Source organism: Erpetoichthys calabaricus, chromosome 8 (assembly GCF_900747795.2).
Source record: "Erpetoichthys calabaricus chromosome 8, fErpCal1.3, whole genome shotgun sequence".
Classification (NCBI taxonomy): domain Eukaryota; kingdom Metazoa; phylum Chordata; class Cladistia; order Polypteriformes; family Polypteridae; genus Erpetoichthys; species Erpetoichthys calabaricus.
The window spans coordinates 108685327-108705287 of record NC_041401.2 but is presented as its reverse complement, the minus strand read 5'-3'; the positions used below and the strand labels follow the sequence as shown (position 1 = coordinate 108705287).

The following is a 19961-nucleotide window of genomic DNA, read 5'->3' as shown; positions in this document are numbered from 1 at the left end:
ATAAGACTATACTGAGTCTTAATTTAGCTGGTTTGATTGTTTCCCTGCTTAATCAAGGGTGTCATCATTTCACAATTTCTCCTTGCATACAGTTGCCATAATTTTTATGCAAGCTTTCATGTCATGTTTTCTATTATATAGAATACGAATGTTTCCGTGGGAACTTCCATTCACACATTTGAAGTCTCATTTTGTGCATACACAAGCTTTTTTGATACTGCAGCACTTCTTACTGAGTCACCATTCTACTGTCACCGACTCACTGTGATTTGATTAAGATAAAATAAAAATTCTTTAGTAGAATAATTTCAAAAAATAAATACATCATTTTTTCCACACTGTTCTTAACATACAAATTCACTGCTCAAGGAGAATAACATCTGCATGCACACAGTATCTCCAAAATGTATTAATTCCAAGATTAAATCCTAAAATAGAATGTTTTTAATTATGCATTGCAAGGTATTGAAGGTTTGCATGTTCTCAGGACACACTTGTTGGCCAGAATGGTTTGATGGTCATGTCTAAAATGTCACGAGCTCTAATGTAGTGGGGTTCAGTAGTTACCAAAATGAGTATTTCAAGATAGATGAGCTGTCTAGCCTTCAATTTTTTTTTTGTCTATGAACCTTGAAAAATTAGGGCAAGTCTTTTTGACCTCTCTGGCCAAAACAAGCCATTATCTGCAGGCACATACACCTTGAGAAAAACTTGGGCCACAAGGTTACTAATTCAAATCCACTTACTGTATCACCTTGAGCAAGCCAACTGATTTTCTTGTGCTTCAACAGAACAAATATTAAGTGTTTTGTAATAATAGGCCATTTATGTAATGATGGCTGGAAGTCTTAACTGAAAGGCACAGATGCCAACAATCTTATATCCAATCAAATATGAGGAAATAAAATTTTAGAGGTCACAAGCTTTGCAAATTTAAAACAAAAAAATGTTTAATAAGAGATATAGAAAACATTGCTCATTCTAATGCTAAGAATGCCTTGAATCTTTCTCTAAGATGGCTCATTAAATAGAGTAATGCTAACTGATTAAAGCACTTACTGTATGTACAACCATAAACTTCAACTCTCATCCCAATTCCACCACCAGGACTCCATTCCAGAGGTATAAATTTCAGGAACCTGGTCTTAATCGACTGTGGGAATTTATAATGCACAACCCCATCTGCATCGCTGTTCCCTGGTAAATCCTGTTGATAAAGAGAAAAGCATAAAACACATCTCAGTTAACCTGCATTAAAATGTGGACTCCAAGGAGGTATATTATCTTTCACTGCAGTCTCTAAAAATGATGATGATGGGTAAGTTAGAATTCAGGAGAAATTCTGCAATGAAGTAAGTGTAAGCATTTAATGTTTTGAAATAGCTCAATGACATTTTATGTGAACGTCTGGGATTGAAAAATCAAATCTTTGAAAAAAAAAAAGAGAAATTATCCTTTTAACCTTTTTAGTCATTAATGTTGCTTCATCAAAAATAAAACACAAAGAAGTACAAATGCCATCTGTATCCAGTTAATTTCAGTAAAACACTTTCCATTCATTTCACTTTTAGTACTCCTGAAAACCAAATTGGTCAGAAGAATTACTCTGCTGGTTCGAAAAGCAAATTATTAAGACAGGCAAATAAAACATTAAAGAATGAATAACTAATTATCTGTTATCTGCAGCATTTTCCCCAAACAGGGACAGAGCAGAATTAATCCATTACAATAGAAGCAAAAACGGAGAAAAAGGCAGACTGTGTGTCGCAAAGGGGAAATACTGCAATACCACTAGAGAGCCTAAATATAAGAAATTATAAAACCGTTTGGAGTCTAACCAATTAAGTGAAACACCAGTAAAACAAAACGTCTTTTGATTTTTTAACATAATCCTCAAGAAAACTAGCACACACATTTTATATATATATATTAAAAGATTTTCTATGCCAGTCTAATCAAATGCTTTGCATTGCTCGGGCAGCTACTCTACTGTGGTTGACCTGGTGCCTTCACCGTTGACATAGCACATCCCTTGGAGACAGCCCTTCAGATCAGGGAGCAGGTTGTAGTCCCCGGGGGGGGCCAGGTCTGGAAAATGGTGTGTGAGTCGGGTGTATCCTCTCTTTAAATCCACAGTTTGCAACAGTTTGTGCATTGTTGTGAAGCAGAAGGGCACCAGTCGACAGTTTTCTTCCTTGTTTTCTTGGACTGCCACATATTGAAAAGCAAATCAGACTGGTTATGTGAGCCTTTTGTGGTATGTAATTAATATGGACTGTAGTCTGTAACTCATAAAAGGTGAGAACATGATTTTGCCAGCATCATCTTGGACTTTAAATTGATTTAGTTTTGAGAATCAGCATGTTTACATTATTTTGAATGTTATTTGGACTCCAGGTCAAAATGATGCATCCATGTTTCATTCCCAGTTATAAAACACATCTTCAATTTCTCCCAGTCCAAACATTACATTTGATACAATGATGTTTTATTTTATCAGTTGTTGTGATGTGAGATTTTACATATAACTTGATAAATGTTTTGCATGTCTTTATGTCTAATTTAGGCAAAGGAATGTAATTTAGTGTTTACCCTCCCCCTTAGGAATGGGTCTTTTTGAATTTTACGACAGGATCTGGGGGATGTGTTTTAAACCAGTTTGCCAAGTGTTTCTTTGCTAAAGTCATTTCTACCCCCGCAAATAGGCTAAGGTGTACCTTAACATATGGCTTGGGGGCAGGTGTTAAGATGTTCTATTTCCCCCATTGGTCTGAGGTATGGCTGTTTGTAATTGGCTTGTCTCAGAGGCTTTTAAGTACTACGACGCCCTATTGGCTGTAGGGGTTGGACAGAAAATCTATAAATGTATGTGTTTAACCTCACACTCTCTCTCTTTCCAACCAACATATGATGAAGAAGCATCTCTCTTGCTAACCTGTGATGATGAAGAGAACACAATGAACAGCACAGCTGAGCAGCCATTTTGAACAGACATGTGGCTGAAAGCTAAGCACCAATGATGCCTTAACTAGAGACATTTAAGTAACTACAAGTCTGTGCCGCCTGAACTACATATCACCATTTAATCAGGTTGTATGGTTGCCAATATTCAAATGTACTTTGCATTTTGTTATTATTTATGAATATTATCAATAATACTAATACATTGTTTAAACTGTAACTTAACTTCTGCTTGTCTTTTTACTACATCTAATTGCCTAAGGTTATAGATATAGAAGGGAAGTTGGGGATAAGTTATATACTGTAATACCTTATAAACAGTGGTAAGTCTGTGAGATTAGGCATTCTAAGGCTACATATTAATAATACAATAGGGGAAAGTAGAGCAATATATATTACTCTACCATGACAAAACAATTGGCGTAGTCCGGCAGGATTTTGCGGTAACCATTGTTTTGCACCTTGTTAGACAAAACAATTGGCGTAGTCGGCAGGATTTTGCGGTAACCATTGTTTTGCACCTTGTTAGATAAAACAATTGGCGTAGTCGGCAGGATTTTGCGGTAACCATTGTTTTGCACCTTGTTAGACAAAACATCAGTTAATAATCTGGGCATCCAGTGTGCATCGACCCTACGCATGTTTAATTGTTTGTAATTGGATTCAAGTTCAAGTTTACTCTCACATGGAGATATTACATTGTAGTTCTTCGCTCCGTAACTGCCCAACATGCAACACATTTCCACTCTCTGGGGAAGTGATGAACAGGGACATGACATCCATTGAACTCAAACATTTTTGACTGCTTTTTCCAGCACATTTTTCAAAGGAAATTAAATAATTAAAATCATGAAGTACATCAGGTCACCCTTGATAAAGCACACGCAGCACAAACAATTTGGAAATGTATGGTACACCTGAAAATTAATAAGAAATCACGCAGGCTTTCTTGGCAAAATAGTAAAATTAATTGATGGCACAACATAGCAAGCTTTATACATTTATCATAACCACTTTATGTTCAAATAGATGAATGACTACCATTTTCACAGGGACAGTTTTCCTTCCCGAAAGTGTTTACTTTAAAATTTTTACACTTTAAAAATTTGCTATTTCCTACAACTGTTTAGATAGCTTTTGGGTTATTCATGAGTTAAAAATGGTTAACTGTATGAAGTAATCCTTTCTTAATTAAATGTTCTGACAGAACAGAGCATAGAATCCCCACTTAGACATATCCTTTTTCTATACTAAATTGACAAAAGGGGTCTCATCAAGCTCAATTTTTGCCACCCCTCATGCATGCACAGAAAATTTAAGTGCAAAACTGTACGCAAAGTATGACCATTGCTTGTTGATTTTTGTCCAAGCCTAAGTAGTGTGAATGAACTCCTCTAGCAAAAACAGATTGAAAAGAATTGCTTTCTCCACAGTGCTACTGTAACTATAGCTAATTCACTCCAACACAGGGGCATGAAAACTGGCATCTGCACTCCCCCATTCATTCTGTGATGCCCTTAAAATGTCACTGTGATTTTTCTCTCCTCGTGTACTGCACCTCTCATAGACGACTCAGCCCTGTTAAAGAGTGGTGTGAAGCCCCGTGCTGTACACAGTTGAAAGAAAAAATATACCAATGCGATTTATGAACATGTGCGTCAGCGTTTTACAAGTTGAAGCTTAAAATAAACTGGGGCATGTTTCTGTTTCTTTTGTTGTAGAATAATAATCCTAGTTAATGTTCAAGTTCTTGGAAATAAACCATGAATTATGCTCTTATTCATGAAAGTTTAGTTTCCATTCACATTCAAAGTAACAAAAAAATCTTCAATTTTGACACCATTAAATAAAGCATAACTTGTTATATGGCTGTATGTTCTTTTATAGACAATTACTACAAGTATTGATATGAGTTTCCTTCTCTATATATTAGACCAAACAATAATTACATAAACAGATCCAGTACATACTGCTTTTTTAGGTTTGTATTTCAATGTTAATGATAAAAGGAAAAGATCCCAATGGTAGTGTACATTACTTTACAGTGAAATAAATGGAGGAAAATAAACAGAAACTGAACAAATACTTGGAAAATGTTATACTCCCCTTCCCATTTTGATTCAGCCCAGCTCCAGATAGTTATTGTTTTTTTGGAACGGTACAGTATTACAGTAGATTTTTACAATAAAAAGTTCATTTATTGCAAGTATTTGTAATATATAGTTCACTTCTGCAACATTTTCTATTATTTCTTTTAGGGAAAATTGCTCTGCTTTACAACCCAAATCAGAAAAAATGGAAAATTGAAAAAAAATGCAGTAATTCTTAAATTTATTTTGCCTTTTATTTCATTGCAGACAGTATGAACTCAAGATATTTTATGTTTTGTCTGGTCAACTTCATTTCATTTGTTAATTCCTGTATTTCAGACCAGCAACACATTCTAAAGAAAGTTGGGATGGTAAAGCATTCACCACTTTGTAATGTCATCATTCCTTCTCACAACACTTAAAATAAGTTTGGGCATTGAGGAGACCAAGCAATGAACCATTTCAGGTGTTAATTTATCCCATTCTTTGCAGATCCTCTCAAACTTTTCCAGGTTGGATGGCAACTGTCAGTGGACAGTTATTTTCAGGTCTCTTTGCAGCTGTTCAATTGGGTTCATGTCTAAGATTTGGCTGGGATGCTCAAGGGCACTCAGAGAGTTTGTCCCTAAGCCACAATTGCATTTCCTTTGCTTTGTGTTTAGGGTCATTGTCCTGCTTGAAAGTGAACCTTCTAACCTTCCAAGTCTGAAGTCAATTGTGTTCTGAAACAGGTATTCATTAAAGATATCTCTATACTTTGTTCCATTCAATTCTCCCTCATCTCTGACTAGTCTCCAACTCCCTGCCAATGAGAAAAAGAAACCGATAACATGATGCTGCCACCATGCATCACCATGGTTTAGGGTAGGTAATGAGTGGTATCTGGTTACCTCCAAATATCACACTTAGAACTGAGGCCAAACAGTACAATCTTGGTTTCATCAGACCACAGAATCTTGTTTCTCATAGTCTGAGAGTCCTTTAAGTGTATTTTTGTAAACCAAGCAGGCTTTCATGTGCGGTGGAGTGATGTTGTGGTGGTTGTGCTTCTGGAAGTATCTCCTGTCTCCACACAGGTTGTCTGTAGCTCAGCAAGAGTGACCATTGGGTTCTTACTCACCTCTCTTACCAAGACCTTTCTCCCAGATTGCTGAGTTTGGCTGGGTAGCCTTATCTAGAAAGGGTTGTGGTTATTTCTGACATATTACATTTACTGTAAGTATTTTGGAGACTAATGCATTCTTGGGAACCTTCCATGATATAATTTTTTTTGTAGCCTCAACACAATCTCTGCAAGCTCTATAGGCAATTATTTTGACTTCGTGGCTTGTTTTTTGCTCTGATACACATAGTCATCTGTGGGACTTTCTATTGGCCGGTGTGTGCCTTTACTAATCATGTCCAATGAGTGGAATTGAGGGTGGACGGCAAAGCAGTTGTAGAAGCATTTCAATGATGGTCAATAGAATGGGATACACCTTAGTCAAATCTGAAGTGTCATAGCAAGAGGTCTGAATACTTGGGTCAGTATGATATTTCAATTTTTTATTTTTAATTAAATTTTTCTGCAGACTGTTCTCGGGAAATTCCACCTGGCCCTGTTGACGTCACTTCTGGGTCCGAACCTATGGATGAAGACCCTTCCGGTTCTGGCCCCTCTGATGTCATTTCCGGGCCCGAGCCTTTGGATGAAGACAGTTCTGGTCCCGACCCCTTTGACGTCACTTCCTATACTGGCCTTTAAAAGCCTCCACCTTTCCCCTGTCCCCTCAGTTCTGTTTTGGACTCCGATTTGTGCACATCAGTCCTATCACTTGTTTCAATTTTGCAGCCAGGAAATAATATACGGGTAACTGCCTCAAACCTTGCTATGGACTCTTTGTCGCATATATAAAGAATATACTTATATTGCATATTTTACATTTATACATATATAAATTAGTCAGGCCTTTAAATCGCTCGTCATACCCTTTCCTCCCTTATCATACTCCACATCAGAGAATAGTATGCTTTGTATTCTCCGTGGCCCCTCCTTTGGGCATTTCACCTCTGCTAATGACTCATCCTGCCAGAAAAGCACCTATTGCATACTACCATAAACAATATGCACAAGGACTTCAGTTACTTTTTGTATTGATGTATGAAATATCAAAAATCATTTAAAATATTCATGTTCAGCACAAATAGTTTCAATGTTTTTTGGTTCATACTCTCTCTAAAAAAGAAACTCTGACCATTGTTCTAGATGACATTTATGCAAAACACTGTAACATCTCATATTAATATTTAAAGGAAATCAAAGTTTTAACTACAAGACCACCTTAGTATAATTTTATCTTAAAAGTCGCTAAGTATTTTTATAATTGTGCTTTAATAAGTGTATTCAGTTGACCTTTTCATGTTTTATGAGAACAAGTGAATTAGTTTAATCCTAAGGAGTTGTCTTGGGCAGTAGTTTGGAACAGCTGTCTTGCAGGCTTGTTGCTATTAATTACTGTTTTGTATGCTCAAGATATTTTTGTGGACATATTATAATAGGATATGCTAATGAGATAAGGAAATTGGCCAGGCAGAACTCATAATTGCTTTGTTTTGCAGATTAGACTTTTGTAGAGTGAAATTAAAAAAATTAATCGTTTCCCTTTTTCAGATGATAGATGCATCTCAGTTGGCTTCAAAACATTGTACTGAGCTTTTTTATTCCAATTTATATTTATAATAAATTAGATCTGCAAAAAGAGTAGAGTGCAGTCAAAAAGAAAGTGTAAAATGCTGAATTTACAGACTTTACGTGATACAGGCATGCATTCTCTTCAGAAGAAAAGGCACTAATGCACCTGTTTACTTTTAACCTGTCCTCCTACATTCAAATGTGTGAAGCCAGTGAGCGAGGTGACTTCCCTTCCTTAGATGTTTTTTTATTGTAATTAAACACATCAGCTAACTATGAGGACTAAACTTTGTGAGAACTACTATTGTCTGACTTATTATCTTCAATTACTCTAACAATAAAAGGAAGTGGACATTTTCCACTGATTCCAAAAAAGAGTGATCAAGTAAGAACAGGGAAAATTGCACAGTTGCTGATCCCAGCCTGATTACACCTGCATAGAAAATGTATAGTCTCATTATGGCTGTATGGTTTGCCTCTGGGAAAAAATATGAGTATTAAAATAACAGAGGTCCAAAATGACCTTATGTAAACGTGTTAGTTTGTGTGTAAATGTGGCCTTTCATTGAATGAAGTTCAATTACATACAGTATGTTCACTGATACCTGCAAATATAGATTTGTGCTTTATTGGTATTTCAGTTTTTAATATGTAGTGTTCTGAGCCTAAACTCAAAGAACAGTACCATATAAAAATAAAAGGAATCGATTCAAATTGAAGTTCTTCCCTTATACCTAGCACTTCCATGATCAGCTCCACTCTTCCTGTTTTGATCCCGCAGGCAGTAGGAGCCAGAATGCTGAGATATTAAAATTTAAGACCTGACGATTGACAAGAGCAAATTAGATTAAGTCAAAAGAAACAGGGAGGGAGTCCTAATGTTAACACTTTTTAGTTTTCTCTAAGCTAGTGAGAATACCAGTAGGCAGAGCAAAGCTAACACATAGCCAAGGCAGCCAAGATACCAGTGATACCAGTAAAGAGCTAATAGCCAAAATCCAGTATAAAAAATAGTTTTCAGTGTCTGGAAACAAAACAAACAGAACTTAAGTAAGAAAACTCCAAAACTAGGACACCATTTGATTACATGTGTACAGTGATGTCACAGTCCTGTCTATGTAATGTCACACCCTACAAACCAGACGTAAACTATATACAACAAAACAGGAATTTTTTTTTTTTCAAAAAATAATAACACTGTATTGTAAAAGCTGGAATGGATAGTTTATTTGTACTATATGCATTTAGGAGAGTTCATTGTTGAAGCATTAGTTCCAAGATTGGGATGTGCATTAGTCACCCCAATGGAAAGGGCAGCAGAACATTTTCTCTTTTATGTCCTAAGTGAGGTGGTCTAGAGCAAGAGTTCTCAAAGTCGGTCCTGGGGGCCCACTGTGTCTTCAGGTTTTTGTTCCATCCAGATTCATTATCAGTGACAACAACTGATATCACTGATCTCATTTAATTAGCTGCTGTTTTGTCCACCTCTCTTATTCTACATTTAGAACAGCACAGCAGCATGATCTTTACATACAGTATATGAGACATTTAGAAATTTTTCTGTTTCTGCTATAGATTTAAATGCTTAACTCCCTCTTGTTGATTTCTTTTATATTTTGCCCTTTCTCTGTGCTGTCTGCTCCCTTCATTGTGTTTTAATAATGACAATTAAAAACGAGCAGAGCAGACACCCAGACAAACAACACTGAATCGTTAAAGGCTGCAACTACTTTAGCGTCAGACCCACTAATTAGTAAATAATGGATTAATTAAACAATTAGAACAACAGGAAAAGTAAAATGAAAATCAAGATGAAAATATTGTTACAAAGAAAAAAAACACGTTATTCCAATATAACTGTTTAGTACATTTTAATAATTTTAATAACTAATTAATAACTAGTTTTTCTAATTTCTATATTGTTACCAAAACACAGAATTAATGAAATAACAGTTCACTTAATTAGCCCAGGAGTCCAATTAAAAAAAGAAGCTGGTCGGAACAAAAACCTGCAGCCACAGGACTGAGTTTAGGAACCCTGGTCTAGAGTTATTTAACATCACATTGTTTATGGCAGGCACGGCCATAAATATTATTTTGTGTTAATGAACTGTATATCACAAGTTTCACAAAAGTGACATTAAGAATCATTTAGTAGGTGATTTACATGCAAACATGCAAAACTCACCAAAAAGAGTTTTTTTTAGGTTGGGGGAAAGTTTTTTTTTTTTGATGGAAAACAAAGAATAAAGTCCATATAGCCTCATTCACATGTCTGTGATTACCTGTATTTTTTCTGCAGCAGCATAATGCCAATAATCCTTAGCATACCAGTAAAATCAATTCTATTCAAGCCTCTCACTCACATCACTGCTAAAGAGCACAGTGCATTTTGTAAAATTGTGAAATGCTGCATATTTTCCACATGAACACAAACCAATAAGCACCTCCATACACATTACTGTTTTCACCAAAGCAAAACTCACAACATGGAAAATAAACACCCCCTCCCTCCCCCATGCTCAATTTTCCACAACATAGAAGCCAGCTTTCCTGTTTCTTGATTCTTGCAAATAAGGATTAGGATTTGCAAACGCCAAGCACATAAGAGTTCATTTCTATCTATGACACATCTTTAGCACTACAACAAGATTGTCATCATGATTGGCAAAGTGGGCATCGTACTACCTGAATAATCACAACATACTTCTTTTGGCTCAACAAAATGTCTACAGGTAATAGAAAATAAGTTTGGTGATTTGTATTTATGAACTATAGATCTTTGTTTAAATAGTAAATGACGTGGAATAAATGCAAGAAAAGGCTTGAACACAGAAACTAAATTAATTTCTTCTTGTATCAATGGTACAGAACTCACTGGAAGCAAAATTCCATTTGTTTCATGATTTGTTTTTCAAAGTGAAATACTGAGTTTTGCTGAAAATTCAACAACTAATCACAAATGTACACTATACTAATAAAGAATTGCTGGAATTAAAGAGAAATTGCTAAGAACATTTAATGTGGAAGTTTTACTTATTGAACTTTTTATGCTAGAAAAAATTTGTTGTGGTTTGCCACAAAGGCATCTATAATACTTACTTCCTTTTCTAGTTGGGGATATACATGATCATTGTCTTTCAGCTTATTCAGATCATTAGGGCACTTTAATTTTAATTAAAATCACATTTTACGTTATTAACACCATTCTCACTCATAAACAAAACCATGACGATAAACACTGCAGAATATTATAAACGTTTTCAATCCATGGCAATGAATACAGGCTTATTATTATTATTATTGCTGTATCTTATTGGGACGAGTAAACAGAAAGGAAAACTATTGAAAAATACAGCTAAAGAATTGCATTGATTAGGGGTTGGGTAATCATAATTTACATTGAAAGAGGATTTCACACTAAATGCATTTTAATCATTCACCATTCTTATTTCAAAACGTTAGCCTGATTAATTTTTTCCAATATATTTCGATTGTCATTATTTCAGGGATATACTTGCATTTGTGTGGCTAAAATATATGTAGCTGCCTTTTATGTAAACCTCAAGCGACAGCCAGCCATACTACGGCGTTGCCATTGCTCAGTGACATAATGTGTTAATATACTGCTTGACCCCAAAATAAACCAGCCTTAGTTTATAGTATGCTACTAGTTTTGACATCTGGATTCTAAGAGGAATTATAGGTACAAAGTCAAAATAACAGTCAATAAGCTTCATATTGATAGGTTTTCCACACACAGAAACAAAAAGGCCCTTGTGAAGCTTGTGTGACAAGACACAAACTGTAAGCTTGTTATCTTTCAACAGTCTTCTGTTGTGAATTGTTTAGAGTTATATTAAACTTCTGAGGGAGGTGCAAATAAACAACTAGCTCAATAGTGTAACTGATTTCCTGTAAATTTAAAGAAGAGGTTTATACCAAGTTTATTCCAGTTCCTTTGGAAGATAGCAAGTTACAGTACCTTTAGGAGCACTTGTGCTTCTCTGATTGACCCTTGAGACTCTTAACGATTATGTCACTAGCTATTGGCTTGATGACAAGCTGAAAAGGAAAAGTTTGAGTTACAGTGACAGAACAGATGAGATTGTGTAATACCTGGGGATAAAACACTATAGTAGCTTGGGCTGTTATTTGTAAATTATTCATTAGTCATTTTTTTGTTGTATTTTGTCACTCTTTTTTTTGCTATACTTTGTGTGTGCATTTGTATGTGCTTACTTTATAAATTCCCATCAGTTTACTGAATTCTTAAATCACAGAGCAGTGAGATACTTCAACCTATCCTGGCAGCACAAGGTGCAGAGTTTGAGTGAACCATAGACCACCCTCTCACACTCACTCATAGAGAGCCAATTTCAAAACAATAATGTATTAAAAAAATACAGTATTGGGATAAATTAAGATGCTGGAGTATGAATGCACAATCATTTGTAAATAATAATAAAAAAAAACTCAGTATAATGCCATGTCACCACTGCTCAACCTCACTAATTGTTATCTTATTGTCTTGGCTTATCAAGGTTGAGAGTCAAACACTGTATTGTATATGAAAAGGCCACTACCACAAATTGTATAATTATTTTTGTCTGATTTTTGATCTGTTTGAGGTTTTGCATTTTGTAAGTGTTTACATTGTTGTCATTTTGGGCACTCAATTATAGAAATGTTAAGAGTCTTCATGATTTCCTATGTCAGTTCCATCTGCTGTATGTTCAAAATGTCACAGCCTCTTTAGTACAGCAGATAAGACTTGTTTCTACTCTGCGTTTAGCTCGTTTTTTTTTTTTTGCATTGAGTGTTCTGGGAAAGCTTTGTATTGTTTCATACAGTTGCAAGGCTGCCATTTCCTAAACCCCATAGAGCTGGCATTTCAGCTTATGGATTGTTGAAGTTTTAGCTTAGTTGCTTTGCATCTACAGATGTATCAACACAGTCCATCTGTGTTGTGAGTCAGACATTTGGTATCTGTTTGCTTTAAATGAGAATACAATTGTAGTTGTTCTGAGGATTTTCCTTTCATTTTCATTTCAGAAAAATGTCAGGAGGCTACATATTCAGTGATGTTTAACAGTTCAGGGCCATCAGAGGTTCTAGTGACTCAATGAGGGAGAAAAATAAGGGACCTTTAAAAACAAATAATGTTTCACACATTAACTTATTAATTAATTGTACTTAGTTATCCGCATAGAATTAGACAATTTAGTGATAATGTCTATATTTTATATTTAGAAGTTCCCAAAACTTCTACATACGTGCATATACATACACTTCAGTTGAATGTTAATGGGATGCCAGAGAATCCCTAGCCTTACAGATATATAATAATATATACATCTGGAGTGAATTTATCCCAAATGTAGGAGAGAACAATTATATGGGTTAATTGATGAGACAATTCTAAACTGATCCAGTGCTTCAAGAAGGAAGAACTCAAAGTAGGGGGTGGTGATTTTAAAGAGCAAAGAGCAATGGTACTCTTATTATTAATTGGCATTGGTGTGACAGAAAGCCTGTCATTACAATAGATAAATCTTCTCTGGCTGAAAAGTCTTCTGCAAAACCCCTTCTTAACTATATAAATGTGTATTTTGGGTATCGAAAATGCATTCAAATTAAATCCTCAAAAAGATTAAATAGAAAACACAAACTAAACATTGTGCCATCACACTCAGTTTACTGAATTCCCATTTAGTGTGTTGAATATGAAGAACCACAGGAGATTCAGATTTCCAAACTCAGTATACCTAAAACAGTAAATGTGCTTAATAACACTGACAACTGCAGCAGAACAACGGATGAGGCTGCACTGCATCCACCTTCAGATTGCCCATCTAATGAGCTACCACAAAGTAAAAAGCTATTGTCTTTTTGTTAAACTTTAATTAAGTAACCAGCCTTTTACAGTGTTTTTTTTTTTTTACAGTTTTCTTTTCCTTTAACATCATACCCTTGGTCTATTATATTTGGACTGTTTAAAATTATATCATTAGTCTATTGTATTTGGACTGTATCTTCACAAGATATCTCAGTTTTAACCTTCTTCACATTGCTGCCATGAGGTTCATTTCACTCTAGACATGCTCCTTCTCTTGGCATGTCAGAGGACCGGGACTTTGTGAATTGTGGTTTGCCTCACTTGCAATTGGGGAGACGGGGGGGGGCACTTGGAGGTGGAGAGAAAGAGAGCAATGCTATTTCTGTTTTATTCATTATATCCTAATAACCAATAGTGACAGCACAACAATATGCTTCCTAGCTATATCATTTTGCAATAATATTAAATCTATTTCAAAGCTATAGTATGTACAATGTACTACCTTAACTACAAAATGTCAACAGAAGTTCAGAAGAAATATTTCTATGACCCAATAGTAAACTTTGTGAGCTGGAATGTCAAGGGTCTCAATCATGAATTAAAGAGAAAGAAAATACTCTTGCACTTAACAAGTCTAAATGCCAAGTGTTTTTACAGGAGACTCATTTATTAAGCAAAGACCAGTTTCAGTTGAAAAGAGAGTGGTCTGGCCAAATTTTTCACTCTAGCTATTAAAAGAATACCAGGGGTGTGGGAATCTTAATACACAGAACTATTCCATTTGTAGTGTCATATGCAATATCTGATTCTGAAGGGCAATATGTCGTGGTGACGGACAGTGTACCTAATCCTAAAATTATTTTGATTAAAATCTATGCACCTAACATGGATGATAGAATTTTCTTCCAAAATGTATTTGTATCTATCCCTAATGTGAACACTGACAAAATTATAATGGCTGAGACTTTAATTGTGTTTTAAATCCAGACCTGGATAGATCCTCTGATACAATGGCGATAACATCTAATACTGCAAAGGTAATTGCACAGTTTGTAACGGATCATAACTTTCCTGACCCATGGAGGTGTTTAAATCCTAATCTAACAGCATACTCCTTCTTCTCATCCGTACATCATTGTTACTCAAGAATTGATTATTTTCTCATAGACAATCATTTTTTGCCCACTATCAAATCTTGCAAGTAAATATATATATAGTAGGAGGAGAACAGGCATCCTGACTGGGATGGAAGATGGTTCATTACCTGGATGGGAGGCTAGTACAATGATGCACACAGATTGGCCGGCAGGACATCAAAATTAATTTGTATCTGGCTGGGATGTCTTAAGAGACTGCCTGAGGATATTTGAGGATTGAGATTGGTTTCATCCCCCATACACTGGGCAGCAGTGGCCCTCATACAATGACCAAATCAGGACATCAGCAGGGGTGCTTGAGAGTTTGAGTCCAGAAGGGCAACCTTGTCCTGATACCTGGGTGCCAATAGCAGGTGCTGTCAGAGAGGCACCTTCTTACTTTATGGCCCGGAAGTGCTTCCCGGAACACACAGCATGATACCTTAAAAAAAAAAGATCTAACTTAAAACAAGTCTGCTGCCTCAGTTCATTTGAGTTGGAATGGGGATGCAGTGAGCAACACTCAACAGGAGGTAGTAAGGAGGAAGAATTGTTAGTTTATTGTTTGATTTCTGTATTGACATATATATGGAGAGGTGATTGTTGAAAGTGTTTTTGAGGAATAAATAGTTTTTATTTTATCCTAAAAACCTCTGGTCTTTTACTGTGTCTTAGGTTTGGGGCTCTCTGGGACCCCCTTGTGGTCACAATATAAAATTCCATATATATCTAATTTATGTATATATATACAGTATATATATATATATATATATATATATATATATATATATATATATATATATATATATATATACAGTATACTGTATATATACATATTGTCACACATGTGCAATAGGAAGGTGCTGAGTGGACCAAGTGGAGGTAATTACCCACCAGGCAATGGGGTGGCGGGGTGCACTAGCCCTACCTCTGTTATCTCTGCAGGCCAAATACGGGAAAACCTGCCTGATTTAACATTACTTCCATTTCTGGCACCCAGACTGATGTCACTTCTGCTACCTGCCAGATGATATTACTTCCAGTTCACAGCTTATAAAACCACCATCTTCCAAAGCCTCATCAGTTCAGTCTTGTAACTCAACCTAAGCACGTCATTCTTGTTTTCTATACCCTTTTGTAGCCAGGGACAATATACGGGTGGCACACCTTTTTTGAGATATATAAAAACCTGCACATCTTCAATCGGAGGGGCAAGTGGAGCAAAACTGAGAAAGAGCAAGCAAAGAGATGCTGCTGTCCACAAGAAGCTTTTTTGCAGATAGAAGCCCGAATGTCATTTGGATGAAGGATTTTTTCTTTAGCTCTATTGACTGAAAGGGCTGTTCTGTAATCCAGAGGTTCTCAGTCTAGGTCCTGCTATTGCCATCTCAGATTGGATAACAACTGACAGGGTTGCATTGCCCTGAGTAAATTCCTAAATAGAGTTAGCATCTTTGAGATGTGGGAAGGAAACTAGAGCACTAAGGTAGAAAATACAAACTCCACACAGTGACTAGAACAAGAATCAAACTCAGCCTCCTGGGGCTTTGAAACAGATGTGTTTTCCCCTGCCACACCATGCTGCCCTTTTTGGGACTTAAAAATAAATAAGTAAAGCATAATATACCCTCACACATGCCCACAGGAACAGTCTTTAGACATGGGTTGAACACTGGGGTACCCAGGGGAAACCCATGCAGGAATATGGAGGATGCTGGATTTTGAACCAGAAACACACAGTTTTAAGTCACTGTGCTACCATCAAAAAATTAACAGAAATATCATCACTTTCAGTTTGCTTCTGCTTGTGAGGACTGAAGTGACAACATGCTAACCTAGACTGACCAGGCCAACCTAACCATAACAATATTTGCCAGAAATTTATGATACCAAAAATATAATAGCAAGACAACTGGTATTACTGATGCAAAATACTGTTAATTTTAAAGGCTTTAGTCTTTACAGTAATGTAGGAAAAAAATGTGTTCCTGGTATCACAGGAGACATTCCACCCACTCCTTAACAAACAATTAGCATCACAGTCAATGTATAATTAATCATTGTTAAGAGCCATGTTATATTGTTTAGGAGGCATATTTAAAGCAGGAAATGATCAACATAGAGTGTGCAGTTTTTGTAACAAAAATACAGACATGTGTGTGATCCTATTGAGAAGCCACTTGCTCTGATCCCTGTCCAAAATAAACAGAGCTAAGCCTAACAATTAACTGTCATAAAGTGGAAAATAATACCAATTACAGTAACATAAAACAGATCTTTTATTCAAATCATGACTTAGAACATTCATCCATTTATGTTCGAACAATTTAATATAGTTCAAGGAAAAGAGGCTGAAGCCTGTCTTGGACAGATGTAGTTATTTCTCATCTATTAAGGACATTTCAGCAGACTATTGCACATATGTGTTTCATTGAACACATGTGAATTGAGTTTAAGCTTCAAAATTAGATTTTTTTGTGGAGTTAAGCTGCAAATGGTAGTGCGGCAAGTTTGTTATCTTTTCTTTATTATTGGTTGCTACTTGGCTAATAACAAACTTTGACAGGGAGGTTTTTTATGCCATCCTATTTTACTTTATAACTGAGACACCGTGGTCTGGTGTTGCATTTTCATCCGCATGCTTTATGTGTTTCCTTTTATAGCTATTTTATTTAACATTCTGATGTATATGACGTGAACCAGCATCACTGTTGACTCAATTCCCACACATTCTAACCTTGTATACTCATTTTCTCTTTCTATTTTTAACATCCAAAACTACATCTCTCAATCTTACCTGTGTGTGATCTGTATGAGATGGGACTGTTTCTTGTTTATTGATTTTGAGCTTCAGTCATTTCTGTGACAAACCTACAGTAGTTCAATTTCAGCAACCACTAAAGTCAGTCCTTATGCCACCTTGTTTCCCTTACTTGGAACGCAAAAGTCATTTGATTTTGTACCCTTTTTTTTTTTTTATAAATACAAAAAAAGGAGTTGTAAAGGCTTTGTGATGTATCTGGGTTTTCACATCCTGCAGTCTGTTTCATATTTTGAGCTGTTTGTGTTTGTTTCTGTTTTTAGTATTATTCCAGTGGCACTATTTTTTAGTATTGTTGCTGCCATTCTATGACAGTCGGTGCATGGTCATGGACATGCTATTTAATGCCCCTATGCCTGCTGCCAGTCACATGACTCAGAGGTCATGTGCCATATTGTGTCAACACATCCCACCTTTATGAGAAGGTGGCACACAATATTCTACATGCAAGCTTTCGGATGCTCTATAAATACAAACACTGTGATTTGAATTAGTTAGGTGCATATTAAAAGAAGGTAGTGTGAAGGCTTTTGCATAGTTATTCAGTGTCTTTGTGCTTCTGAATCTTCTGCATGGTTCTTTGTCTGCCAGTATTCTGACTTCTGCTTGCTTAATGACTTAGATTTAGTCTGTCTTCTATTTGCTTGTGTTCATCTTTTGAGTTATTTTCTGCTAACCTACTCTGTCTGGACACCATTTCCCTCAGTGTTTCCCAAATGTATTATAAAACTGCCTGTCCATCTGAGGTATTACTGAAACCACCTGTTCTGATGAAGCTCCCAGATATTTTTAATATTTATATTTGTATCTTTCTGTGGAGCATTAAACTTGAGGGATGTTGAAACTGCCAACCTTTTGTGATTTACTTTTGCCATTTATTGAAACTGTGTTTTCCTATTTGTTGTAAATGGACTGCTCCCAACAGCAAAACAGACTCCTGATCTGATGGAAAAATAAAGTGTAGTGCACATCTGGCCAAAACCAGAACAGAGTAGTAACCGTATGGCTTTGGTGTGTATTGTGTAAAATAGCAGATCTTAAGGAAATTAATTAAATATACTATATTCCCATAACAGTATCAGTTTCATAGAATTAGATTTGGTAAAGCCCATAAAAATAAAATACAGATACAAACTTAAAACATAAAGACAACCATAATCATTATTCAAAGTGCTGGGATAGGCTCCATCCTTCCCACAAATTAGAAACAACCAAACAATTAAACACAACATTATTTGTAGATGATTCTTAAAGTCTTGTAGGTAAGAATATATATCTCACAGCTTGTTTCTAACCAGCATTATGAAATTTGGGAGTCCTGTCTTCAGTAAGCAAACATCTTTACTTGAAGGTAAATAGTGGGTGAGCAGAAAGTGATGGGTCATAATAAGACCTTGATATGTTTCACTCTGCCTTAAGTTGATTGTAGTATAAATGCATCTTATCTGGAAGGCTCAACTTGTGGTGAGTCAGTATCGTGGTCTCACCTACACAATGAAGGCAACTCCAAACAATTCAGTCAAAAGGTTATTGAAAAGCACAATTCTGGGAATGGAGAAATGAAAAAGTCCAAATCATTGAATATCCCTTGGAGTCCAGTTAATTCACTCATTAAGAAATGGAAAGAGTATGGCATAGCTGTTAATCTGCCTTGAGTAGGCCATCCTCAACAACCGAGTGATCATACAAGAAGACGACAAGTGATGGAAGCTACCAAGAAACCTAAAGGAGTGATAAGCTGCAGCGGCCCAAACTGGAGAGGCTACACATACAACAACTGTTTTATGGGTGCAGCTTTTATGAGAGAGTGGCAAAGAGAAAGAAAGCCACTGTTAAAAATCACATACTCTGAAGTCAGCTGGAAGAAGACTGTATGGTCTGATGAGACCAAAATTGAGCTTTTTGGCCATCAGACTAAATGCCACATTGAACACTGCATAGTTTTAAAAATACGCCATCCACACCGTGAAGCCAGGTGGTGGCAGCAAAATGCAGTGGAGCTGCTTCTCTGCAGCAAGCCCTGGAAGGTTTGTGAGGATGGAAGGTAATGTGAATGCAGCAAAATAGAGGGAAATCCTTGAGGTAAACCTGATGCAAGAAACATAAGCCATGGGAAAAGATTTATTTTCTAGCAGGACAACAACCAAACGCAACAAGCTAAAGTTACACAGGATCGGCTGGAGTGGCGGAGTCAGTTAAGAATTTGTGGTGGGACTTGACAAAGTCTGTCAGTCACAATCCCCATGCAGCTTGACAAAGAAGATAGGGAAAAAATGTGCAATGTCCAAACGCGATAGAGAGCTGTCCACATTGAGTCAAGGCTGTCATGGCTGCCACAGGTTCATCTACTAGGCTAGACTGGAGGGGAGTGAACACTTATGCAATCAATTATGATGTGTTTTACATAAGTAATTCATTTAGACCACTTTGGAGAGATCTGTTT

The 19961-nt window shown here is 36.2% G+C and overlaps 1 protein-coding gene across 1 annotated transcript in view; it reads right to left on the bottom strand.

Annotated features, from left to right (window-relative positions):
- The window catches only part of cntnap5b (contactin associated protein family member 5b), a 544617-nt gene that overhangs the window by 326713 nt on the left and 197943 nt on the right, over positions 1-19961 (bottom strand). The window contains exon 4 of the mRNA XM_028807238.2: positions 1060-1207. Within this exon, the coding sequence (XP_028663071.1) occupies positions 1060-1207 (148 nt within the window). The remainder of the gene's footprint in view (positions 1-1059; positions 1208-19961) is intronic.